Source organism: Lichenostomus cassidix, chromosome 3, assembly GCF_008360975.1.
Source record: "Lichenostomus cassidix isolate B80296 chromosome 3, HeHo_3.0, whole genome shotgun sequence".
In the NCBI taxonomy this organism is placed as follows: Eukaryota; Metazoa; Chordata; class Aves; order Passeriformes; family Meliphagidae; genus Lichenostomus; species Lichenostomus cassidix.
The window spans coordinates 92,147,753-92,174,627 of NC_139483.1; the positions used below are offsets into that span (position 1 = coordinate 92,147,753).

General features: G+C 44.7%; 1 protein-coding gene across 18 annotated transcripts in view; it reads right to left on the reverse strand.

The window, feature by feature from the left end:
- Positions 1-14,011: 14,011 nt before the first annotated feature.
- DLGAP2 (DLG associated protein 2) overlaps positions 14,012-26,875 on the reverse strand; it is a 460,234-nt gene continuing 447,370 nt past the window's right edge. For all 18 annotated transcript variants that reach the window (XM_085056707.1, XM_085056705.1, XM_085056703.1 and 15 more), the window contains one exon: positions 14,012-26,421. In XM_085056707.1, the coding sequence (XP_084912833.1) occupies positions 26,203-26,421 (219 nt within the window). In that variant the 3' untranslated portion in view covers positions 14,012-26,202. The remainder of the gene's footprint in view (positions 26,422-26,875) is intronic.

The following is a 26,875-nucleotide window of genomic DNA, read 5'->3' on the forward strand; positions in this document are numbered from 1 at the left end:
ATTATTTGAAGTTGTAAGGGGGTCCGGCGGTCCGGCCGCCTGGCCCCAACGAGCTCCGGGGCTTCGGGAGACCTCGGGGGCCTCACCTGGCCCAAGCTCTCAGCCCTCCCGGCTGTTCGGCTCTGTCCAGAGGCGGCTGCAGTCAGCCTCGGTGTTCCCAGGGTCGCTCCTTTGGAGCGGCAGGGACAACGCGGCGGAGGCGGGGGCCTGCCGGGCAGGAACGCCGTGGAGTCGCTGGTCGCTTCCCGTGATAAAGAGAGTGCTACGAGTTGAGAGTCAGCAGTGTGCAGTTTATTCAGGAGAAGCGGCACGGGGGAGGCACACTGGGGGCTCTCGGGTGGGGCGGTCCACGCAGCTGCCGGGCGCAGAACCCGGCGGGGCTGGGGTCGCGGCCACACCACGCCGAGAGAACAAAGGGAAGGGTTTTTTAGGGGGAAATACGGGGTTTCCCGGGGAGGAACAGCAGGGGCGGAGCCAACGGGGCTCCGGGACAACATGAGGGACAAGCGGGGGAGCAAATGAAATGTAAGTAGGGAGGGGATTACAAGCAACTCATGGGGAAAGCCCGGCAGCAGAACATTCTAGTGTGGGCAAGCAGCGGGGGCGGTGATAGGGGCGGGTAAGCAAACCTTAAACCAATAAGCTTAGGAAAACTTTCCAGGGGAGGGAGAGAGCGGTTTACGGCCCGGCCTCCTCCGAGTCCCAGGCGATGGCATCCTCGGCAGCGTCCCCGTGGATTACGCCGACCGCCGGCCTCGGGGACTCGGGATCCGCAGCATCGGGCCGCCGCACCCCTACACCTCCCCCTTCTTTACTAAATAAGGAGCGAATATGCTTAACTAAATATTTCTTAATCAATGCAAATGAAGCAGCAATTAAAGCAATAGCAAATAAAACAATAATGCAGTCTTTTAAAAGCGTGGCTCCCCATTCGGGCAGTCCCAGTCCTTTCAGTGCTTTGTGGGCCCATCCTCCGACGGTGGAAAGTGTGGAGTTCACAGCATGACGGACGCCATCCACGGTGCTTTCAAACCAGAGACTGCTCTCGAAGGTGATGTTTCTTATCAAGGCGTCCATATCCTGCAGCCTCTGGTGGATGCTACGGCTCCTGGAGGATAGGTTGAAGCAGCAGAGCCCCTCAAACTGTTGACAGCCATGTCCATGCGCAAGGAGCAAAAAATCAACGGATACACATTTGCTCCTTGTTCATGGCACGGGCTGAAGTCACCCAGACGTTGGAGCTAGGCTGCCTCACAACCCACGGTTGGACTGGGACGATGGTCAAGAGGAGGAGGAAAAGGTGCGCGAGGGTGACGGTGCGCATCTTGGCCACTGAATGTGGAGATAAACAAAACAGCATTAACATAAGAAACACGTGTTGGGGTAGGAGGAGGAGGGAGGACGGAAAGGCCATAGGGAAGAGGGGGAAGGGAAGTGGGAGGCTGGCTCAGGGAACTGCGGGATGGACTCTTGGTGACTCAGACGCTCTGCTTGCGAGTGTGGGATCGGAGGCGGCGAGGTGAGGAAGGTGGAGTCTCCGCCTTCTTCTTGCGGCGCCAGTGGGCCGATGTCACGTCCTTTGGCTCCGGTCTCGGGGAGAGTGGCCCTGCTTTTAGGAAAGGCTTGACAAATTTAGCTGGGACCCATCGTGGCCCTTCAGAGGTGGAGACGCAGCTATAGCCACGCCCCCAGATGACGAGAGGGAAGGGGCCAACGATCTTTAGGGAATCCGGTTCCTTGATCAGGACAAGGGGGCGCTCCTTCAGCTTGGCTCGCGTGTGGTTGGCAAAGTGGCGAACCACCGGGGGGTCTGGCTCCTTATCGGAGCAATTGAGAAAATTTAGAGTAAAAAGAGCCCTGGCGAGCCGATTTGCCGGGGTCTCTGTTTCTGGTCCCCCCTTTTGCTGCTGAAGCACCCTCTTGAGGGACCGATGGGCCCTTTCCACCAGGGCTTGACCCGTGGCTGAGTGGGGAATCCCGGTGGTGTGGGAAATGCCCCACTGGAGGAAAAATTTCCTCACTGGTCCAGAGGTGTAACACGGACCGTTGTCCGTCTTAACCTCTTTAGGAATACCCAGGACGGCGAAGGCCTGCAGGAAGTGCGAAATCACATCCTTCGCCTTTTCCCCCGAATGTGCGGTGGCAAAGATCGCGCCTGAAAAGGTGTCTACGCTCACGTGTACATATTTTAGTCGGCCAAATTCAGGCACGTGCGTGACATCTGACTGCCAAAGCTCCCCACTATTAAGCCCTCTGGGGTTGATTCCAGACCCCATGGATGTAATCTGGAGGGGTTGACAATGGGGACAGGCCGCCACAATGGCCTTGGCTTGGTCCACTGTTAACTCAAACATTCGCCTCAAGGCCGGGACATTTTGGTGAAAGAGTGCATGGCTCAGCGATGCCTGCTGGAATCGATCAGGCACGTTGGCAACATGCACGGGTGCAGCGAGCGCGTCTGCCACCCTATTCCCTTCCGTGATTGGACCCGGAAGGTCAGTGTGTGAACGCACATGCATCACGTAGAAGGGTTGGTCACGGTGGGAAATGGCTGTCTTGAGCCTCTTGACCAAACAATTAATTTTTGGGTTGGAGGAGCCGGACAGCCAACTGTCCTCAGCCCTTGAAACGATCCCCGCTACATAGGCCGAATCAGTAACCAGATTGAAGGGTCCCGGAAAGCGCTCAAATGCTCTGACGGCGGCTGCGAGCTCGGCCACCTGGGCGGACCCAGAAACGATCTCGACATCGCAATCCCACCGCTCTGTCGAGGGGTTCCACCAGGCGATCACCGATTTTCCTGATGTGCCCGAGCCGTCAGTGAAAAGTGTCGGAGCACTGAGGGATTTCCGACTTTGGACCCGGTCAAGAACAATTTTTAGTTCAGATATTGCGAATATCTTATGTTTTGGAAACCAGGTAACAACCTGGCCGGGAAACGATTCAAGTGCTAGCTGCATCTCCTCACTCTTTAGCAAGGCAAATTCGAATGATTTTGTGTCGAATGGAACGTGGATGTATGCGAACTCACGTCCTGCTAGGGTGGACAGGCGGGACCTCGCTCGTCTAACAAGCTGCGCCGTCTTGTCCAGTGGCGAAACTAAAACTTTGGGGGACGAGATAGGCAGGAAGACCCACTCAATAATGAGCAGTCGGTTCTCCATGTCTTTCAGGTCCCATTGAAAGATGAGCCCGTGCAGGTGGGGCATTTTACCGAGGATGGCCAAATTAAAGGGCAATTTGGGGTCGCATCGGTGAACGCGACATGTTTTCAGGGCGTTCTGTACCTTTCTGATGGATTCCCGCGCTTCCGGGGTCAATGTCCTTGGGGAGGTCAGGTCGCGATCTCCACACAGGAGGGAAAACAGCTGGACCAGGTCTTCCGAGGAGATGCCGATCAGGGGCCGAATCCAGTTGATGGCACCACAGAGCTGGTGCATTTCCTGCAGGTTAGATGGATTGTCAATAATTTTGATCGGCAAGGGTGTTATTGTTTGTTCCTCAATTTTTGCTCCCAGGTATCTCCACGGCGCCGTCACCTGGACCTTGGAGGGTTGGATCTCAAACCCTTCGCTCTCTAGGGCCCCCACGACTCTAGAGAGTGCTGTCCGCAAGATGGCTTCGGTTGGCGAACAGACCAATACATCATCCATATAATGGACAATGATTGACTCACTCGTGACCTCTCGCACTGGTGCGAGAATGCTGTCCACATACCACTGGCAAATGGTGGGGGAGTTTTTCATCCCTTGCGGGAGCACTCGCCAGTGATAGCGGCGCATTGGGCGTTCCCTGTTGGTGGAGGGAACTGAAAAGGCGAACCTGGGCGCATCGTCTGGGTGCAGGGGGATCTGGAAGAAGCAGTCCTTTATGTCCACCACTGCAATCTTCCAGTCCCGCGGGAGCATTGAAGGCGATGGCAACCCGGGCTGGAGAGGCCCCATGTCCTCAATGACTTCGTTTATTTTTCTGAGGTCATGGAGGAGCCTCCATTTGGTCCCTCCCGCCTTCTTGATAACGAAGACGGGCGAGTTCCATGGACTGGTCGAGGGCACGATGTGCCCCTTCTCCAGTTGCTCCTCAACGAGCTCTTCGAGCGCTCTTAATTTGTGTATAGGCAAAGGCCACTGGTCGACCCAGACAGGTTTATTAGTGAGCCAATTCAATGGCTGGGTCGGGCGCTCACCAGTGACCCCAATCAAAAATCCCGAGCCGGAGCCAATTCGACTCGGGCACCCCATTGGGACATAGTGTCTCTCCCCCACAGGTTGAATCCCGAGTTGATGATGAATGGCCGCACGGTGGCGATGCGACCCTCGTGGCCTTCAATTAGAACGGGGATGGAACTCCGCTCTGCAGGAGTATATCCTCCCACACCTTTCAACGACTGAGCCACAGGCTTCTTGGCCCATGCCGACGGCCAACTCGCCGAGGAGATGACCGTGACATCCGCACCAGTGTCAATCATGCCAGTAAGGGAGATGTTGCTTCCCTTCTGGGAAAGGCCACAAGTAAGCATTGGCCTGTCCTTACCAACCGCCTCGGACCAGGCAACCAGCGGTCGTTCCGTGAGGATAGCGTGGAACGGGATGACCTTGATCCTGGCCACGACCTGATTCCTAGAGAGGATAAGAGGGGGGTCGGCAACTTCAACCTGGAGTGGAAAGAACCCCTCTGCATCCACGCTGATCAAGGAAGGGATGATGGCAATCCCTTTGGGTCCGGCGTCCGCATCTGAAATGGCAAGGACAAGAGCGTCAGGAAAGTCACACTTTAGCTTAACAAGAAAGGAGTCACATCCGGGTATCGTGCAGTCATCATCGACCCACGCCTGCTGGAAATCCGTGGGGTCGAGGCCGGCCGGTGGCTGTTGGCAGCGTGAGGCCGGCATCTCACGCTGCGCTCTCAGTTTCCCTGGCCAGCAGGGAAGGGAGGTGGAAACGAGGAAGGGTCAGTTAGGGACATGGGGGAAGGACGCTGGGCGCGGGCAGGGGCAGGAGAACGGGAAAACTTGGAGATTTCTTCGACCGGCGTGGGGCAGTCTGCGGCGAAGTGTCCTCTTTTGCCACACCGGTTACAGGTGGCATAGGTGTTTCGGATGGCCAGTGCCTGAGAGGTGTTAGCATTCAGCGCCTTGACCGCAGCCAGGCGCCGACAGGCACTGACCATCTGGGCGATGGTCGGCCGTGGGTCATGTGGCAGGGACAATATGATTTCTTTGCAGATGGTGTTGGATCTGGTGATTGCCCCGTCCACAAGCAGCTGCTCCCTGATGGTGTGGTCGGGGACCTGACGATCGATGGCCTGTTTTAATTTATCAACAAAACTGGGGAAGGCCTCGTCAGGCCCTTGGAATATCTCCAAGTAGGGGATGGTAGGGGCATCCACCGGAGGGATACCAAGCAGTACCCTCTCCGCTGCACCAGCGAGAGACACCAGAATGTCTATGGGTATCTCTCGGGCTTGCGTCTGGGGTTTAGAGTAATCCCCCTCACCCAACAACAACTCGAAGGTGGGGCCGTTTGGAGTGCCGTGCCCAGGAAGCAGTCGCTCTAGCCCCCTGATCTGCCTTTTCCACTCGTCCTCCCACTCTTGGTATTCAACGGGGGACAGTAGACAAGACATCACTAATTTGATGTCGGAGGGAACTAGAGGGACGCCGGTGAAAGTGGCGTGAAGGACTGCTCTGAAATAGTTCGAGTCCCGGCCAAACTCCTTTTGCGTTTTGGCCAGGTCTTTGAGCGCGGCCCTGTCAAAGGGCTCCCACCGTGGGTGATCGCGTTGCCCCGAAACGCGGACTGGTGCGGCGAAGGGGGCCTGGAGGCTCTCCGGTTTCAGATCCAGGTGACAACCTTTCCCAGCCAAGCCGGAGGACCCATCCAAGATGGCCTCCTTCCGGTCAGGGACCGTTGGAGGACCAACAAAGATGGCCTCCTTCCGGTCAGGGACCGTTGGAGGACCAACAAAGATGGCCTCCTTCCGGTCAGGGACCGTTGGAGGACCAACAAAGATGGCCTCCTTCCGGTCATCGTGGGAAAGGGGATCCAAGATGGCGTCCTTCCGGCGGACGCCGGAAGGGTAGCCGTGGGAACCGGGAAGACCCGCCTCCGGGGAGGGGTTCGGAAGGGGCGGAACATCGGGAGGGGCGACTGACGAAGGTCCCGGGGAGGAGTCGAGGAAGAGGTGGGGTTTCGGTGGGAAAGGGGAGGTAGGCGGGGTAGGGATAAGGGGGTTGGGCGCAGGGGCGGAGGGTCCGAGGGAGGGGGTGTGCCCGCACGGTGATGGATAGGCCGCCCAGGGGGAGGGATCAGGGAAGGGGCTCGGCGGGAAAGCCGAAGAAGCAGCGGGAACGGGAGAATTATAGGGAGAAGGGGTGGGGGATGGGAAAGCCACGCGGCAGGCGCCATCCTGCTGCCAGCCGCCGCTCCTTCGTGGCTCTCCGGGGAGACAAAAGGATACACAGCGGGGATTGCGGGGGACTACCAGGGACGAATCAACTCGGGAAGAGGGGTTAGGAGAGACAGAACCGGGGGTGCCCGAGAGGGTCGCGCGTTCTCCCTCCCAGGCAGGGGACGAAGTGACCGCGGGGGCGCCGGAGACTAGATGAGAACTCCGTGTCCGCGGACGTTCTGAGCCGCCATGGTCACCTCGGGAAGGACAGGGGCTGGGGTTATTTGAGGAACGGGCAGACGGGGAAGGGTTAGCAGGGACTCCCGCGCTCCGAAGGGAGGGACGGAAAGCGTGGAAAATCTGCGTTAAAATCCCGAAAAACTGGTCCACTCGCTTGTCCCCCCGGGACAGAAGCTGGTTCATGCGCGAGCGGACCCCACGCCAAAAATCGATGGAGTTAGCATCTTGGGGAGAAACATCGGGAAATTCGGCAAAAATAAATTTAACAAAGCGTTTTAGGAGCGGGGAGGGAAAAGAAAATTTCGCTACTCGGAGGGAGGTTTTAACGGAAACATAAAATTCTCGTTGCTTTTTGGTTAGGTTAACTCCCATCTTTTCCACCCGAGATAAAGGTTAGCCGAACCAAACTCTCACCCGACCGATCCGAACGAAAAATTAAATGAAAAGAGGGCAAGCTAGGGAACCCCTTTCCCTACCAACTCACCCGAACACAAAGCGGCGCGGTCGGTTCACGGGGCTCACGGGGCTGGCAGAGCCGGCGAGGAGCACCTCTCGATGTAGTCCAGGGAGGGTGCTGCAACTCGCCGGGTGGCGGAACAACAGATCTCCACTCTTCCCTTCCAAGGAGCGAAGGCAGGTTCGGAGGGTCACGTTGACGGCGCCACTTGAAGTTGTAAAGGGTCCGGTGGGGTCCGGCGGTCCGGCCGCCTGGCCCCAACGAGCTCCGGGGCTTCGGGAGACCTCGGGGGCCTCACCTGGCCCAAGCTCTCAGCCCTCCCGGCTGTTCGGCTCTGTCCAGAGGCGGCTGCAGTCAGCCTCGGTGTTCCCAGGGTCGCTCCTTTGGAGCGGCAGGGACAACGCGGCGGAGGCGGGGGCCTGCCGGGCAGGAACGCCGTGGAGTCGCTGGTCGCTTCCCGGGATAAAGAGAGTGCTACGAGTTGAGAGTCAGCAGTGTGCAGTTTATTCAGGAGAAGCGGCGCGGGGGAGGCACACTGGGGGCTCTCGGGTGGGGCGGTCCACGCAGCTGCCGGGCGCAGAACCCGGCGGGGCTGGGGTCGCGGCCACACCACGCCGAGAGAACAAAGGGCAGGGGTTTTTAGGGGGAAATACGGGGTTTCCCGGGGAGGAACAGCAGGGGCGGAGCCAACGGGGCTCCGGGACAACATGAGGGACAAGCGGGGGAGCAAATGAAATGTAAGTAGGGAGGGGATTACAAGCAACTCATGGGGAAAGCCCGGCAGCAGAACATTCTAGTGTGGGCAAGCAGCGGGGGCGGTGATAGGGGCGGGTAAGCAAACCTTAAACCAATAAGCTTAGGAAAACTTTCCAGGGGAGGGAGAGAGCGGTTTACGGCCCGGCCTCCTCCGAGTCCCAGGCGATGGCATCCTCGGCAGCGTCCCCGTGGATTACGCCGACCGCCGGCCTCGGGGACTCGGGATCCGCAGCATCGGGCCGCCGCCTTATTAGTGCTTTGAAAATCCATTTTTAGTTCATAAAAGTAAAACTTGCACTTACCTGTGTCTTTTCTCTAGGTGGATAAACACAGGAGATAATTAATGTTTCAAGAACAGGAACAGCAGATTTTCCCATCCCCAAATATACTAAATTATGTTGCTTTTCTCATTAGAGAAAACTTGCTGAGCATAGACTGAGCCCAGCCATGTGCAAAGTTGCATTCAGTGAGTTTTCTGCATGGCCATTGCCTATGGTGGTGGACTGGAGCAGGGAAGAGGGGCAATCACAGTCTCAGAGAAGGTATTTTCTCATGTCAGTTTTCATGTTGCCACAGTTCATCCTGATTTTTATGACAAATTTTCATTTTCAATTTGTACTTTTCTCTTTCCTTCTGAAATTAATAGGGTTTCCTCCCCGCCTCCAGTATACAGAAATATGTCCCAAATGCTTATGCCACAAATCTTCATGCTGTCCTTGCAAATAAATGACAATTTGTTCTCTGCAGCAAAGAAAGTGATTTCTATTCCATGACCTCTCATTAACTCAGCTTCTTCTACCAATGGTATCAGACAGTAGTGTGGTGTAGATTGCTGCAGCTATTAAAGTTCCCTTAATTGCTGAATTTCAGGGTAATTTAAAGGTAAACCCATGTGGGTTGGATGGAACTGTCATTTAGACATTCCCTTTAAAATCACTACTTGAACAAATGCTCAGTCAGGCAAGAACTGTCTCTCACAGCATTTTTCATTTAGAAGAAACTGAATTATTTGTTACTTTACAGAACACTATAAAAATTTATTATTTTTGGTATAGAAAAATTTGTGTATCTTAAAATAGCAACATCAACCTTATGGACCAAGTCTTACATTGTTGTTTTGAAGCTGAAGAAACTAGGTGGTATTGAACTTAGCTTACACTTAAGCTATGTCTTAACTTATTTTACTTAGAGGTATAAAAGGAGGTATTCTATTTGCATGGTTCAGTGGTCTAAATATAGGCACTCAGAGGACAGACAAACCCAGAAAATTTGAAATTGTAGATTTAAAATTCAAGTGCTATTCATGAATCCACAAGGATAAGCTCAGGCCATTGAAGTGAGGGGCAAGCATACTCAAGCATGAGTACTTTTATAAGATCTGGCATACCTGTCTTGACTTACACTTAATGAATGCACTTCTGATCCTCCCTAGCATGCTATGGCTTACTATGCATTATTGAAATGAAATTCCATCTGCAATATTTTGAAGAGTGTTTGATTTGTTGATTTATTTTTAAAGCATTAACAAGATCTGAATACTACCTACAACTCCAAATGTTCTGGTGTTTTTTTGTGGTTTTTTTTTTTTTTTTGTAATTTGAATGAAAAAGCAGCAAATAAAATGAGCAAAATGTATTCTGTGATTCAGCATTCTTGATGTTTTTATTTATTCATTTATGCCTCATTGCTTGTCTTGTGTCTTGTAATGTGTCTCCTGGCCATTAATTAGAATTATTGAAGTTCTTTTATGTTCGGATAGGAGCCTTGTTTAATTTCATTATGTAGTTTTCTCCTTGCTGTATCATAAATCCCTGTGTTTATTTGTAGTTTCTCACACTTGCATATTACATGGCATTACTGGCAATGGGAAAATGGAGATAGGATGCTGAGAAACCCTCCATGCCCCAATTGGGAGCTTGCTCATCCTACTTCCCAACAGCTCTTTTGGCCTCATACAAGCTGCATTCAATCTATTCTTTATAGGATGAGGGGCATGTTTGTTGTTTTTTTTTTTTTTGATTTTGTTTTTTTTTTTGTTGGGTTTTTTTTGGGTTTTTTTGGTTTTTTTTGCACTGTGCAACAGGCTTTTAAAATCTCCCAACCCCTCAACCCCAAACCAAAATCCAGTTTGGTATTTGAAAGAACTAGACCATTCCATCATTTTTGCTGACCTCCATGTGGACTGATCTCTTACGAGGGCTGAGACATGGCTGAGTAATAATCCACTGTTTTTCCAGAGATATTGACTGAGAGTAGCTGAACATTTACTGTTCAGTAGCCATGAATTCAGTCTGGGTTAGGGAGAATGAGGTCCTGCTCCATCCCAGCAGGCAGCCTTGACCTCCATCAGCACCTTTTTCACATGTATTTCTTGCTGTTTCCTGAAGCAAACCCTTCCTACCCCCTGGCTCTTCTCCTATTCTTCCTCTCCAAGCTTTCTGCCCTCCTTCTCAGAATGAGCTAGATTTCTTCCTCAATAACTTTTTGCTTCCTGAGCACTGGAAGGAAAAACAAACATCCCTGGAGATACTCCCCAGCTTCAGTTTGCAAAAACTTCTCAGTTCCTTCCCAGTCTCTTCAAAGATGGAAGAAACAAATAGAAGGAAAATCCTGGTCTCTTATCCTGTCCCTTCTTAGGCTCTGCAGGATTGCTGTGCCCAGAAGCTCCCAAAATCCCTCCAGCTTGAGCTGCTATGCACGTTTTGTTTTCCACATGACTCATGCAGAGCTTAACTTTACTCTAGACATACCATGGGGTTCCTCAGTTCTATGATGCTGGTGAAATGAGTAACACAATTTTTTAAATACAAAAAAAATTAATTTTCTTCTTTGTCCCGCTTATAGAAATGCATTCTTACGCCTTCAAATGTCCTGCCAGGTAATTTCTTGAGATGCTGATCAATGGCATGGAAAATTTGAGACTGAATTTCATTAATGGCAAATTCTGGTGTAAAGGAATTTATCATAAGGGAATTTATCAACACGTGTGCATGTATTGGGAACACAGGTGCAAACTGGGTATGTATAGTTATAGCAGAGGAAGCCAAACGAAAGAAATTAAATTAAAATTAAAGTTCTTTGAATAGCACAAGCATGGTGCAAAGAAACATTTGTAAAACTATATGACAACATTAAATCCCCCAAACCCTCTGAAAAAGAGTGAATCAACACCATTGGAGAAAATTCTTGAATTTGGTGCTTTTTATTATACCAACTACTGATGTATTGGTTTGATGCCTTTTTTTTTTGGTAAGCTCTGTCTACAGAAAAACATAGATTCCATTATTTCATCAGTGTACATTGATGGTGCAGATGTACCCATGCAGTCCCAAATGTAGTTTCCTTCTCATCTCAATTTATAGGAGCCATATTTCCCATTGCACCTGCTCTGCAGGTGCAGTTCTTTCTGATCATGTGGCATAATGTATCTTCTTGTCAGGCAATGGATGCTCAGCCTCAGAGGTTATGAAGAACTGAATTTTTTCCCCTGCGACATGCTGAAAACATCTGGGACAAAACCCCTGAGGCAGAGGGACAAAGCTGGGGCCAAAGGATTCTTGGCTGAGAAGAAGCAGGCACTGAAAATAAATCCAATGACTCCCCAGTCTGATCACAGTTTGCCTTTGAGAAAGCATTTCCACTCTAACCTATGCAGACACACTTCAGAAGCATTATTCCCAAATATATCTGTTTGCTGTGATGGAGAGATATGATCTCAGAAAGAGAAATGTGTTATTGTGAGTGAATAACATTCAGGAGTTTGCTATCACTTTCAGGGGAAATGTGCTCAGATTCAGCAGTGGGTGGCAGTATAAACTTCTGAAATGCAGGGAGCTGTACTCAGAAGTGCTGGCTGAGCCTGTTGGACGCGGCAGCTGCGCTGTGCCTGTGCCAGCAGCCCCTAGTCCAGCTGCGCAGCAGGACACAATGAGAGGGTGCAGCAGTTCTGCTGCATGCTGCCTGCCTTTGGAAAGGCAGCCAGGAGGGAAGGCTGGGAAGGAGATGTGATGTATGCCTGTCATTCCTCACACTTTCCAGACTAGCAAAATGGGACTGCGAAAAGCTTCTTCTGTCCTGTTCGGCACAGCCAAAAGGAACTGAATAATTTAGTGCCTCCCCAGACTGTCCCTCCAGACAGTATTCAAAGACATCCTCTAATATATTTGTTTCTCTGTTTCCTTCTTGACAAAGAAGTGTGGCAGAACTACATTTATACCAATTTATTATACAGGTTATACTGGTTTATTTAGTTAAATGTAAGAAGCAGTGAAGTTCCTTTCAGAATAAGGTAAAATGAGGCAAGAAGTGTCAAAGGGGATTTGCCTTTAACCAGCACTGTACAAGGAGGGAACTCCCAGGACCCTGATAAGCATTTGTTTGTTTAGAGCAAAAGCAAATTACATTATAACTTTGGAAATATTCAGAAAGGGGGGCACATCAGCAGAGAGAGCATGGTGATGTGATGGGAGTTGAAAGGGCCATCAGCCTCTCGTAAGCTTTCTGAAATCCACATCTCCCTTGGGTAATGTAAGTAAATGCAATGAGAATTACAGCAAGTTAGATTCTATTTTGATCATAATCATGTTTCATTTTTAACTACTGGAAATGAACTTGTAACTGAAAAGCATCTATTGTTCATTCCCATCCATCTCTGACATCTCTCACCCGCTTCACCAGGAACAATTTCCCTTATATATCTTACCTTGAAAACTACCCGGTTTCATGAGTTGACTGAGGGTTATCACTTATCTTGTTCCTGAACTCACCTAACCTTTTTCTTCACAGGTGAAAATATAACATTAGCTTCACTGGAAGCCATTAATCTTCGGCCAAAAAAGCCAGTGGTCTCCCTATAGTATCTGACACTAGATAACACGACAGATCGTCACAGAAGATATTTATGGATATTTAATTTGTGACAATAAAGATAAATACTTAACAGCTCGTGGACCATGTATTCTCTCTGTTTTCCAAAACAGAAATGCTGAACCCAGAAAGAAGCCAAGGAAGGGTCACAATCTGTTATGTCTCACAAGGTAAATGCCATCAAAGTGAAACACATCACAGATGGTAAATGTGCCCCAGAGGCTTCCTACAAGTCTTTCTCACAGCCATGAAATGCTGCCGTCTGCTCCTCAGGCCCTTCTATGCACAAAACCCCTCCTCTCCTTGTACCACCTTGTTCTTCTGCTGCACAGTAAATTCCAGGCAAAACTTTGTAGCCTCTGACTGACAACAGTACTTTTATTACACTTACCTTATTTTGATATTTGGAGACAAGCAAGCTGGGAAATGACACACAGAGGGAACCTCCCCTTCAGGTGTGCTATTACAGCTGGTTTACACATGGTCTTAAGTGACCCTTCTAACTGAATGGATAGAAATTCACATTTATTGCCAAGTATTAGTCTTTTTTTCTTCTTCTTACTAATTAATAATGTAAAATCTGATGGATGGCTGCAGCTTCTTACTAGTTATTTCAAACAAGGATGCTGTTGTAAATTTGTTCATTCTGTGTCCCATTAAATAAATTGACAACTAAACATATTTTGGAAAGATTTTGGAGAATGGAGCAAATCTGAGTGGAGGAATAAAAGATCTTGAATTTGTTATAGACCAATTTGTCTCAAAACAGTACGACCACCTGTCCTAAGTGAGGCTGAAAGTGTCAAAATGAATTAGCTCATCTCATTTAGAATCTGTTTGCTTTCTGGCACAATATGCATGCGTGTATTTGATTTGAGATCTGGCTGTAGAAACTGATATGTAGTGTGAATTAGTCCAAAAATGGTTTTTTTGCCGTGAAGTAGAATTATGGTAAAGTCCTATATCAAATCAGCTGAAGTTATTATGTATTTCTAATAAGCAAAGAATAAAGAATATAGCATTGATATTTGTTTTGCTCTATAGGTTTTCCCTTTCCTCAGTGCTGTTCTCCTCATATTTCTTTTCAACTTCCTCTTTCTGTGATTTAGACAAGCAAATGATTTTATTCTGAGATAGAGACATGCACAAACCAAACAGAACATGAATTCTGGCCATTTAAAAAGTAAGTATATATAAAATTTACAGTTGCTTCTCTTTTATTTCTGTATGGATAAATATATACATACATATTATATATACACATATACATATACATATGTATATATATATATACACATACACACATATAAAGCCACATAAATTCATACAAATATATAAATAAAAACATCCATAAAATTCTAAATACCAGATTTTTAAAGATGTTGTCAATGCTTCACAAATTTATAAATATTTTACAAAATTCACTTTGACATATTCAAATCCAAAATCATAACATTCACCTGCTTCCCTTACTGTTCAGTCATGATTTATTTCCTATCTGGCAAAGCTGATTTATCACCTTTATTATGATTGGGATTATGTCACTTTTTAATACATTGAATCCTTGATTTTTACCAAAGCTAATTTCCTTTAAAGATTTGTCTGAAGCAGTCTATTATAATATGCTCCTCCAGGATCTGCATTTAAATTGATTTGTCATTATTTTCCATTCCATTGACCTAAGCCCCGTCCTCCTCACATATTTTACTGCCAAGCTCTGCAGCGAGTGTGACGATGCTCAGTTGCAAGGAGGAAATAAAGTATGGCAATGATGGGTGCAGAGCACTTCTGACAAGCAGACTCTGTGTTTCTGATAGCTCTCACCCATGCAGGTGAGTTAGTGTGGGTCACAAATGATACATGAGCCACACAAAATCCACAAAGAATTTCTATGAGATTCTGGCTGAGCAGGTTAATAATGTTGGCTCCTAGTCAGGATTTGGGCTTCCATTCAGGGGTAAAGGCTGAGGTGATGTTACCCCTCATGCAGAGCAGAAACTTTCTTTAGATTTTTCTCTTAATTGCAACACCTCAAGCAGCCTAGTGCCTGCTACTAATAAAAGGGATATGAACCTCATACTGAGAAGAGAACATTGCTGACTCAGCTGCTATCACCAATTTTCTACAATTCCCTTATTTAGTATTAAGGTGTTTTATTCCAGAAGAGCCCATCTTTGTTCCTTTGTGAGCTGATAACCCCATAACAGTGAGAAGAAGAGGAGACCCAGCCACAACCCTGAGCACTCACCTCCCCAAGTGCTGAGGCCAGCAGAGGCACTGGCCTCTCATATCCCCCTGCCTGGTCAGCTCGTCCTTCTGGGAAGAGCTGGGGAACAGTTCACTGAGCAGCACTGGCAGCTTTGGCAGGCAAATGCCTCTTTTACACTTGCAAAAGGTCAGTTGCTTATAAATAGGACCATCTGTCAAGTGAGATGAGGGTACCAGTGGTCTGGGCACATCCCTTTCAGAGGGGATGTGTGCAGTCAGGGTGCTGGATGGTGCCTCCTGTGGCTTTTCAGGGAGTTCTGATGTGAATCACAGCTGCAAAGCTGCACAGGGTATGTTTGCTACCTTGTCCTTGAGTTAAATGGTTAGATAGAGATTCACTGTCCTTATCCAAAGAAACAAAAGCTTGACTTTTCTGCTAATGATGCTAATAACCTCCTTCCAGAGAATGGGGAAGCAATTTCATTTGCAGCTCATAGCAACTCATTTGTATCGAAACCAATCAGTTTTTTTTTAATCAATTTTCTGAACTCTGTTCACTTATGACACCCTTTCTAAATATATTGTAATCCTTGTTACTTTCTTTCAAATTTTCTCTGCTGCTTCTCAATTCCTTCAAAACAGGAATTAGTACTCCAGCCAAAGCTTAACGGTATTGAACAAAGTGAAACGAGAACCCCTGTAGCATACAGGAGATGTCCTTACATCTGACTTGCCATTTTCTCAGTGGTATCACTGAGTACTCAGCCAGTCAGTGTCACTTTTAAGCGTTATGAAACATTTCTGCCTATCCCACTTGTTAACATTTTGTGTTTGAGTGTTTGCCTGAGATTCAGAGGGTAATTTCTGCCATCTCAGACAGAATGTGGGTGGAAGTGGCTAAATAGAAGATAGCAAGATTCAGAGAGTCTGTATCCCACCACTGCCCAGACATGACAGTCTGGTTCCTAAACACAGGCAGACAAGCACACAAAAAGCATCCTGCCCTGTACCCCAGACCTGCTGGGGCTCATACCCAGGAAAAACACCATCTCCACCCAAGTCTGTGAGAACTCCTTAGACACCTGGCAAGAGCAAAATGCAGTGCTTGTGGAGATTTTCTACTGAGCAGCCTGGATGGGGGAGGATGAGCCATGTCTCTGATGCACAAGTTTGATTTTTATTGATCTGAAGACTTCTTCCTTCTATGGGTAATTTGTTTTAGCTTGGCTTGCAATGTCAAATCCAATAATGTGTGTGCATGCTGCAATTTAAGATTGTGTATACACGGATGATTACACAGCATGATAATTTGTTAAGCCACACTAATTTAATGATATGCTAATACATTCACTATTAGATTTCCGCTTTTCCTACGAGCATGTGATTAACATGTGCTGATTTAGCACCAGTTTGACTCTCCTTTAGCTTGTGAGCCACGATAGATAACATTTTTTTGCTCTACTGTTTCTCAAAACAATATTCTGTCACATCTGAGTACAGCATTTAGTATAGCATTCAGTGTAGAACTTTTTTTCTTCACTGAATTACATCACACTGCATTTGGAAAGTGTGCCTATTATCTTGGGATCACTGTGAATTTTGATCATATACTCTATAGAACCTGTAACCATTCCCAGGTCAATGAATATCATGCTCCCAGGTCTATGATGATATTTTTAGTAAATTATCAAACTTGTTAATGAAATTGCTGAATGGTACTGAGGGCGGGTTAGATTTTTCTCCCTCTCACACTTCAAAAGGCCTTTAGATTTAACAATAGGACAAAGACATATGTATATTTAAAATAATATTTTTAGCTGCATCAGTTTTAATTTTACAAGAAATTCATTTAGACAATATTTTTCTAGTTTTATATGAAAATTTTAACCTGGAACTGAATCAAAAGCCTCAATGAAGTGAAGATCTGTCACAGCCTACTGTTTTTACCTGATTTCTTAGGCCTTTCATCCAGTTAAAGAGGAAAATTAAATCAGCTGACATGATAGGATGCTGGCAAACCAGTGTTTCCTACTTTTTATCACTGCGTTATCCTCCAGCTACTTATAAATTGCTTGTTTAAAAATTCACAGCAGAATCTGTTCAGGGATTGTGTTAGGGCTGCTGTAGGTTATGTAAGGTACTTGTCTACATTTCAAAATTTTCACACTTCAGCTGTGCTGCTACAGTTAAAACAATAACAGTCTTCCACAAATCCACTGTCAGTGTCAGTGCAGTTCAACTGGAATAAATATGTTAATTCCAGAGCATGTACTCTGCACCTGATTATTTGGTTCAGCAACTGAAACAAAATATATCACATTTATTCTCCAGCTTTACTTGACCCTACTAGTTCATCAGCGATGCCTGTCCTCATTTATGTGGGTATGTCTGTGATACTAAGGCTGACATTCAACCATCTGTGAAGCTGTTGTACAAGAAACAGCTTTCTTGTTAGTCCTGAGATCCTTTCCAGATTGCAGGAAGGATCACCCTATTTTAGGGAACTTATGAAGGTTAAGAGAAGCTACGAGGTTACTGGAATTTTGGCTAGAAGTGATCAAGGTCTGAGTTCTGATATAACAGTACAGAACTGCCGTGAGTGATGCTCCATGTCATAACATCCAGTGTTAGAAGATAGACAAAAACAACCACTAAGCTGCTCCAATGACCTTTCCCTAAATTTCATTCTCATTAAAAGTGCTGACATATAGCTGAAAAATTTTGAGCCTTCCACAACAGATACTAAAGATGAAAATTCCTTCATAGAAGCAATGAGCCCCCAGAGTATCAAAGTTGAATTTTATTGTCAAGACCTTTCATAGCCTCTTTATACACCACCTCTCCATGGTGTACCTAGTACCAGTCATTAAATAAGGAGATGTCAGCTTCCACCTCCAGCTGGCGAAGGATGCCAACATTCATAATCTTTGTGTTAAATTTTCAAACAAACATCTTTCTTGAACTCAATCCCTTATTGGGAGGACATCCCTGAGGGTATCTTCCACTTCATTATCCTCTCTTTTTCTGATGTCTGCAAAACAAATGACACTGATGGGATGCTGCTCTTCATTTTAATTAATAGCAACTCACTTTTTCCCATCAGTTTCTCTCCTGTGTCTGCCTAGCTGCTGTTTCTTATCTGTTGGTTGGGCTGTTAACCCTTTGTGGTAAAAGAAAATTTTCATTTTGTAAATGTACAATGTTCAAATGTACAAATTGTCTGTAGCTAGAGCTCCTAAGCATTACAATAGTATATACAACAAATGAGGAATAAAAATCTAATTATTCAAGCAACTAAGCACTTTTTCATGCCAAATAAATTAATATTTTTCATAATATATCTGATACCTCCTTTGTTTAGACTCATCTTTGTTTCATGCCTGCCATGGCATTTCTCTAATCAAGAAATGTGGCAAAGTATTGATCAAATTTTCTGCTGAGTTGCTAAAGCCATTCCCAGAAGGAGACTTGTCTGCCCTGAAAGGAGCTCAAAACCATGAAGTAAACTAGAAGCTCCTTTTGGTTATTCTGTTGCAAATGGTGAAAACACACAGAGAAATGCTTGAGGATTCACCTTGTCAAAAGAAATCCATTCAGTTACTTCTGCCTGCTAATGACACATAATTCAGTTTTGGGTTTTTTACAAGCAAAAGAGACTAGTATTCTTTCTGTTAAAGATACACAATGTTCTCGCTCAAAATCAGCGGATGACATTCTGTACCTATAGCATTAATGTCTATAAATCAAAACACATTGATGGAATTGCAAAGCTTATTCCATTACTAGCTATTTTCCTTCAGATTTTATTTGCGTCTTTCTTTGATTCCCACTAAAATCCTATCAAAATTATTTTTTTATAATTAATTTCCTAACATTCCAAAGACTAAAAGTCTAAAGTAATAATTTAGTGTTGTCTACAAATTGTCTAGTTGGAAATGTCATATTTTAACTAATGCAAAATTTAAAATGTAATAAAGAGTGTACTCTATTTTTTCTCAAAAAATTTAATTGCAGAATTATTTACAGGAGATGAACATAAACAATACATAAACCAATTGAAAGAGGCAGCTTCATAAAAGAGCCATGGGGCAAAATAGTGAAGCACATTTTCTTACAATCAGCTGGAGGTGAGTAGAGAACCATGAAAAAAAGAATAACTCAATAATAAAACAATTTTCAAATATGTCTTCAAAGTAACAAATAACATTCTGGTAAAGAAGATATTACTGAGAAGCAAGAAATTATTGTAGCGATGAAACAACATACTGTACATTCAATTTAGGTATCCTGCATGCTACTAAATAGAATTTATCAAAAGAACCATAAAAGCATGAGAAAGAGAATTACATAAAATAGTTTAATTCTAGTGAAGTGTAGCTTTATACAGATAGTGAATATTTGGCACTCAGTTCATCCTCATTGTTGATATGATTTCTTATGTGTATATATATTTATATATATTTATATATACTTTTAATGATAACTAAACAGCTAGTTTCCTGGTTCTAACATTCCTTGAAGTTCTATAGGAGGCATTTAATTTAGTCCTTAGGCCACACTTGATTATTTTGGCATGTCCATGGTAAATGAAAGTATGAGTTTTGTCTCTGTACAGAAAATCCTGCACAGTCATAGTGACTTTTCTTCGGAAAGAACAGTTCTAGAGCATATAAGCCAGGCTACTTGAAAGGGAATTTTATTTCAGTCAGGAAATGAATATATAAATTGAACTAAATAATACATACATGCTGAGCCCTTTTAAAATGAGATGGCCATACTATTAAACCTCCAGAGGGTAAATCAAAGCGTGGGTATGAGCATGTGGATTCTATGGGAAATTATAAACAAAGCTGGCATTTCTTTGTGAGGGCTCTCTTCAGAGCCTTGAACATACTTCTGAGCCCTCTGCATGACTGTGGCCTACCTGAAAGGAAGAATGAGCTCCTACAAAATAATGGCACACTTGCTGCCTTGAATGGAGAGTCCCTCCTGTCTCAGACTTGCTGAGTCAGATATTGATCTGAATTTTATTGATTCAGATCTGATATTTCTTTCTGGTTTCAGTTTCTGAGCATTGATTCTAATACAACTGGGATCAGAACTTAGCCTGGAGCTCTGCAATAATCCATCTCACAAATAAGAAACTTGTATGACCATGAAGCTTTAGGAATGGGAAACAGTGTGTTGAAGGACAGAGTGGCAAGGTAAGGAGAAGAAAATTTCTCACTAATGGGCTGTGTTTGGGAATAATGACTATATATCCAAATAAGCCTCCCCCTCATTTATGCTTAGGTGAAAATATTCATGGTTTTGTACCTAGAGAAGTAAAAAATCTTGTCCAACAAAACCAATTTAGAAAAATAACAATTTGGCCTTAATAAAATATATAATTAAATTGCCAGCTGATGAAAACTGTTCTGTGTTTGCTCAGTCAAAGAGCAAGCTGTGTAGACATACTAATTTACCTTAACTACAATCTGACTTCAAAAGCCCGGTTCTCTTCTGGCAATGAAGGGTAATGGGAGAAAAGCTGTGTGTGGAAAGGAAATCAGTGAACATGCAGTCTTCTTCTGCGATCTTCTTTTATGAAATGCAATATGCATTTAATGAGAAAAAATCTGGAATACTGTTTTTAGATACAGAATCATAGAATCGTTTATGTTGGAAAAGACATTCAGTAATGAATGCCATGGCCTCTTCCAGCTACTGGAATTTTATTTCATTAAGAAAAGCTGAATCAGCCTACATATGCTGGCCAAATTTTCTTTCGGGCAATGTTCCATTTCAATTTTGGTTTTATATGTGCTGTCCTGAACAGCCCATTATGTAGTTAAACAGCTACAGCATTATGCCATAGAGGTAGCTGCATTTCAGAGATAAATTAAGCAATTTCTGTGGATACAGAGGGCTTAATTCCTGACAGGACTCTGTGTATGCATATGAGTATGCCATAAAACATCTGTTCCTGGAAGATGCTCCCTGGAAGGGAACACGGTGAATAGCTGCTGATGGGCCATGGCACTGCGGTAGGCAGTGAACCTGCCACAGCTGTCAGTGTTGAGGATGAGCTGCAAGAAAGTGGCACAATCTACAGAAATGTGAGCGTTGACTGTGGTTCCTGGGTCCGGTTGTCTGGAACCATGACAGTGAAAAATTGTTATGTGTATCTCTAGATATATGTATATATCCTCTTTCTGCTCTGTGCCATATGAAGCGGCGGCCTCTCCTCTGCTGATCCAGTCCACATGCAGGGAGAGGTGTCCCCATTGCTCTGCCATACACAGAACCCTTAGGGTTAGGGCTGAGTCTCACTAAAGAGCCCAATCCAAACCAAAGCACAATCATCATGCCTAGGTCCTGCGCCCCATGTCATCCCTTGTGTTAGCTGGGCTGGAGGGCAGACTCGGGGAGAGAGCAGGGCGCTTGGGGAAGGCTGCTTGTGCAGCAAGTACCCCGGACGGATCTCTCCTGCGAAGAAAGCGGGGGAAAATGCACTTGCGAAGGGGGGACTTGCCAAGATTCCTGACCAGGAGGGCTCAGCTGCAGGTGCCATCAGCTCCTGTGCCTGGCACCAGCCAGGAGTCTCCTCCGGCACCCTTCCAGGGAGCTCCTCCACTGCAGGGACCTCACTGCCATTGTCAGGAACAGAAAAGGCAGTGATTGTTCTGTAAGTTTAAGTTGATGCTCATCACTCCCTGCCTACTCCCTGGAGGGGTGGTATGAGCACTGATTGCCCTCATCTCTGCTTTGCTCAGGTCTTCCTCTCAGTTCAGCAAGTCTTTGCTTCTCTTTCAGCACAGGCTCAGACTCTGAGGTCCCAGCTGCTGGAAGGGTGCTGTGGAAGGAAACTCCCGAGCAGCATGGGGACAGGTGGGAGAACCCCCAGCATCCTGCCATGCTGGGTTACCTGTCCCAGCTGCAGCCCAGCCTGGAGTTCGTGTGTTGGCTAATAAAGTGCTTGGAGATCCTTCTGGATGAAAGGCACTGTATAAGTGTGGGTGCCAACCTGTCATACAGCAGGAAGCACCTCTCTGGACATTAAGGGGTTTGCTGATACTCCTCTCCTCGAGCGCAGTTGGCGGGTGGTATCCTTGCATCATAAGATGCTCTGGGAACAGTAAAGGGAGTAAGGTTGCTTCATGATTCATTTAAACTCTCTTTCACTGAGGCTCTGGTTTCACAGGTTTTCAGTGCACGCAGCTCGACACCTGGAGCTGCCAAAGCAGCTTCAGACCTCAAATAGGCATGCAGAAACCAGCACTTGATGGGGCAGCCTCCGGTGTGCCCCATGCCACTGGTGCCAACACTGAAACGCTGAGGAGGACATCCAACCCAACTGGGCAGGGCAGGCTCAAGGCTTTGAGTGCAAAAGGCTGAGCTGGGCTGATGTGGAGGCCCTCTGCTCCAGACAAGGGGCCAGGGTGGGTCTGCATGGAGAGGGCCTGGGACAGAGTGGTGGCACTGCCTGAGGTGCCACAGGGCCAGGAACCTCTCCAGGGCACTGCTCCCGCAGGGCACGAGGAGGCTGCAGCCACATGTGACACATCAGGCCACACGTGACACCATCACGTAGCAGTTACTTGCAAAACCACCCAATGACCAATCATTCCTTCATTTTATGCTAGATGCAGTGCTGAGGAAGTAGAGTACTAATTTACTGATACAGCAGGACATGGGCTTATTTTAAAACAAATAATTTCCATTATATGAAATATATGTTATATCTATCTATATATATGAAATTCACACACCTTCCTATGCACGCTTTAATTCCTTCCTGATTGATCTCAAATCTCATATAATGTCAAGGTTTAAGCATAAATTAAAAAATCATTTTTTGGTATTAAACTGTACAACGTTTTTCCTCTTTGCATTCTGCCAAAGGCCATTCTAATCAGGTGGACATGAAATAATAAAACACTTCATAATGTACTTCACCAAATTACAAAGAATTTAAAATCTAAAAAAGTATACAAAGCAAAAGTAAGTATGGCAAATATCAACAATTTTACCATTCAGGCCTTTTCCCTTATTTAAATTTTCTGAGTTCTGTTTATTATACTTGTGTTTACGGGCAATGACTAAATGAACAGAGACTTTCTATAATTTTAATGTGCTAAAATACATACTAATCAATTAATATTTAATTAAACACTAGACTATTTTGCTATATTCAGCTGTTTTGAGTGGGTCTATACCATGAATTCTCAGAGGAGAAAGTATTCTAGTTCCTATCTTTCTGTTTATTTATGTTCCTCCTATGCTGGTTTTGTAACTGACTTTTATTTTTATAATGTGGGGTCAGATTGCAATTGACCTGGTTATATGTTTATTAAGATACAGTGTTTCTCAAGTGAGAGACTGAAACAACCTGATTTTGATTTATTTGCTTCACATATATGATAAGTATAATGTTATCTTTCTAAACTAATAAGTGTACAATATGTAAATTGAAATGGCTTATTTGCCTTAAAAGATATAATGTTACCTGTACAATAATTTAATATATTGCACTTCAAAATGTAATGTGCACAGAAAACATATTATCAGATTAGTTGTTATGCATCTAGTTTATTTTTGATTTTTTCCAATTGTTTTTTGTGGGGGTTTTTTTGTGTTTGGTTTTTTGTGTGTGGGTGGGTTTTTTTGTTTGTTTGAACAAGGTGGAACAAACAGAAATAATAGATTTATAGATCTTATATTGAGCATTTTCTTATAATGGCATGGGAAATGTAGAACACAGACTCCTCTAAGTCAGTATTATTAGGCCAGCTGGGATCTCAGTTTGTAATCTGTTTGGTTTATAATTTCTATCCATAAAGTCTGATTGCTGGCAGGATCAGGTACAGCTTGTCTTAATTGCATGACCTGTTGCTGCAGGTGGAAGGGTTCAAGCGAGTAAGACAAGTGTGATTCCTCCTGGAAGTGTACATGAAAATGAGATAAAAAGTGTCAGCTGCCATATGTATATATGTGTGCGGGTGCGTGTGTGTGTCTATTTTAAATTTCTTCAATTTAGGGAAAATACTGGCTTTGGTTTGTGTGGATATTCTAATTAGCAGCTCCACTTTAAGATACCAGTTTTCAAGACTAAAGATGCCAGTGTCTTGCAGGTACTTTTCCATTTGAAATAGTACAACAAATATAGGAAGTAACATCAATATTGTACACTGCCTAGAATTCAGCTCTTTCTGTAATAGAAAATGCCTTGAAAACACAAGGGATGGGAAATATAATGTTTTCATCTATAGAAGAATATTTCAGGGATTTATTCTTTTTTATTCCTTTTTTATGGGGTTTTTTTTTTTTTTTTGCATTCTTGCAGGATATACATTCGTCTTTGTTTTTGCTTCAAATATAGTTTAAGGCTATTTGGTAAAGTATATACCAGATACCAGGCTCAATTTACAGGGGTGTCTTCTCACAGAAACTCCTCAAAACTTCATCTCTAAAGATTTGTACCTTGAAGCCAAGCATGCTTTATCAGCTGTCCAAAGACAGAACTCATGCTTAATACCACACACTGTAGGAAAAAGAGAAGGAAAAAACAAACAAACAAACAAAAGAAAACAGATTTGAAGCAATGTCAGATCTACATAACCTTCGGTACTTCACATTTTCAGTCATCCATCAGGCTGCAGGGTGTGTGGGAGTTGGATTTAAAGTGCTCAACAGGTGAAGAACCAAAGTGCTCGAGTATAATTAAATAGTTATTCTGCCTGTGGCTAAAACATTGCATTTTTTAAAGCAGGTAAACAGGGAATGCAGTAGCTGGAGCTGTCTGTCTCACTGGGTTCTCACTGTTTTGACCTAAACTTGTATTCAGTAGGATTCAAATCTTGGAACTGGGGCTGCAGGTTACTCATTTTATTGCGTCTTCACCTGAAGACTTCTAAGTGCTGGATTGCTTGGTTGGCTCTGGAAGGTAGGTGAAGTGGAATAATTCTGTCTTAATTTGTGTTAAATGAAAGCCTCTTGACTGTGGTAGCTACTACTTCTCTCTTCTGACAATGTGAGGCTTAAAAATGTATTATTTTCCATATGTTCCATGGCTGGCAATCACTTATCTCTTGAGTCATGGTTTTGTTTTTTTTCTATGTCTGTAGCAAGCAAGAACCATATTCTTGCCATAAATGATACTGCATAGAAAAATAATTCTAAAAAAAAAAAAATACAACTGTAAACCACAGTTCACCTTTACCTTAACATAACCATTTAAACTTATATATACTTACCACTCACATTCATATTTCTTAAACTGTTTACAACATCATAACTGGCATTTTAAACAAGCAAGATTTTTTTGTTCTCAAGGATACCCTGGAAACTCAATTGTTATAACAATTTGAGAGTTTGAAATAGTACATGTAGCACAGCTCTTGAAATGAAAGAGAGAAGGTTTATAAAATAAATATTAACATGTAAAAGAACTGTTAAAAATGCAATGAGTGGTCCAAAGGAGCAAGTATAACTTTTTCTTTACTCATCTCACTACAGAAGATCTAACTTTTTAAGGCTTCCGTTTTCCTTTCACCCATCACTCAAGTCCTCTTGCATTACAATTTTGCTTAGGTTTCAGAGTGTCATTATACTGCTAACAGCAAACGTTTCTGAGTGGACATTCCCACCATCACCAGACTTGTATGCTTCTTGGTTTCTGATGAACTTTGGAGTGTGAGTGGCTGGATATCCCTGTTCATCTCCAGAAACTTGAATGAGATGAGAGGCCTAATGTTATTTTGCAGTAACAAAGATGAGAAGAGTGGCAGAGTGCATGGGTAATATGTTAGCTTGGTTCTAGGAAAAGAAACTGGAGGTCAAGGAGATAAATGGGTTCTTTCTTTCCTGCTCTTTACATTTGTAGCACCTTCTACTTGGAATAGCTAATGCCTCTAGTGAATGGTGAGATGCACCCATTTATAGTTTGTTATTCTTATCCCTAATTATCACACATTTTATAAAAATATAAATAACAAAAAGTAAGCTGGGTTCCATCTCAAGAGGTGTTTCTTGTTGTCCTCTGAGAATATACTGGATAAGTCAGGTCTTGACAAGCCCTATCCATTGTAGCTGATTGTAAGTCAGACAATAAATACAAAAAGAAGTCGTTCTTGCGGTGAGCTCAGCAAATTCTGAGGAAATCAAAAGCATTCCACTGTGCTTATGGCACAAAGAACACAACAGCAAGGGCATATTTAGTGGAGAGAATGAGACAAAAATTACCAGGTAAGTGACAAACTGTACAAGCATTTTGTTTAAAAAAGGGACTCTGCAGCATTCTGTCTTTAAAGCCGGGTTTGAGCCTCTGGGATATAGATCTCAATGCTGTCTGCACGCTCTGTGGCTGAATTCTGCCGGAAAGAGGCTGCTCGCTTGGCAGCCATCAGCCGTCTTCTAGCTTCTTGTCGTTGTCTGTCAGGTAGGTCCAGAGATTTTTCTCTTGTGATAGGGAATTTTCCTTTTGGGGGCTTCTTTGGTACAGGAGGAGGAATCTTTCTTTCTTCCTGCAATAGGGCATTAAAACTTAGGGTGAGGCGAATGCAAAAAGTACTTGTCAGCAAAGCATGCACATCAAAGACATGAAATGCAAAATACTGATTACATACATCAAGCATGCTCAATTTGTGCTTGCCCATCAGCTGACTAATGGATTACATTAAAAGCTATCCACACTAGGGACACTGACAAAACCCTCTTCTTTTGACAAACATTACGCATTCTGCGGTCCTGTGCCTGAAAAAAGACTGTGCTTCCTTCCACTGTCCTTGCAGGTATCAGCACATGCAATCTGCACATCTCACTTTCATATGGATTTGTTTAATTTTAGCTGACACATTGTTACACTCATTATAAACAGAAACACACACTGTCTCTCCAATAAGAATTCAGCGCATCTGTGTGGTCTGATCAAGTGAAAAGACTCTCGAAGATTAGCAGGACAGGATTTTTGATTAAATT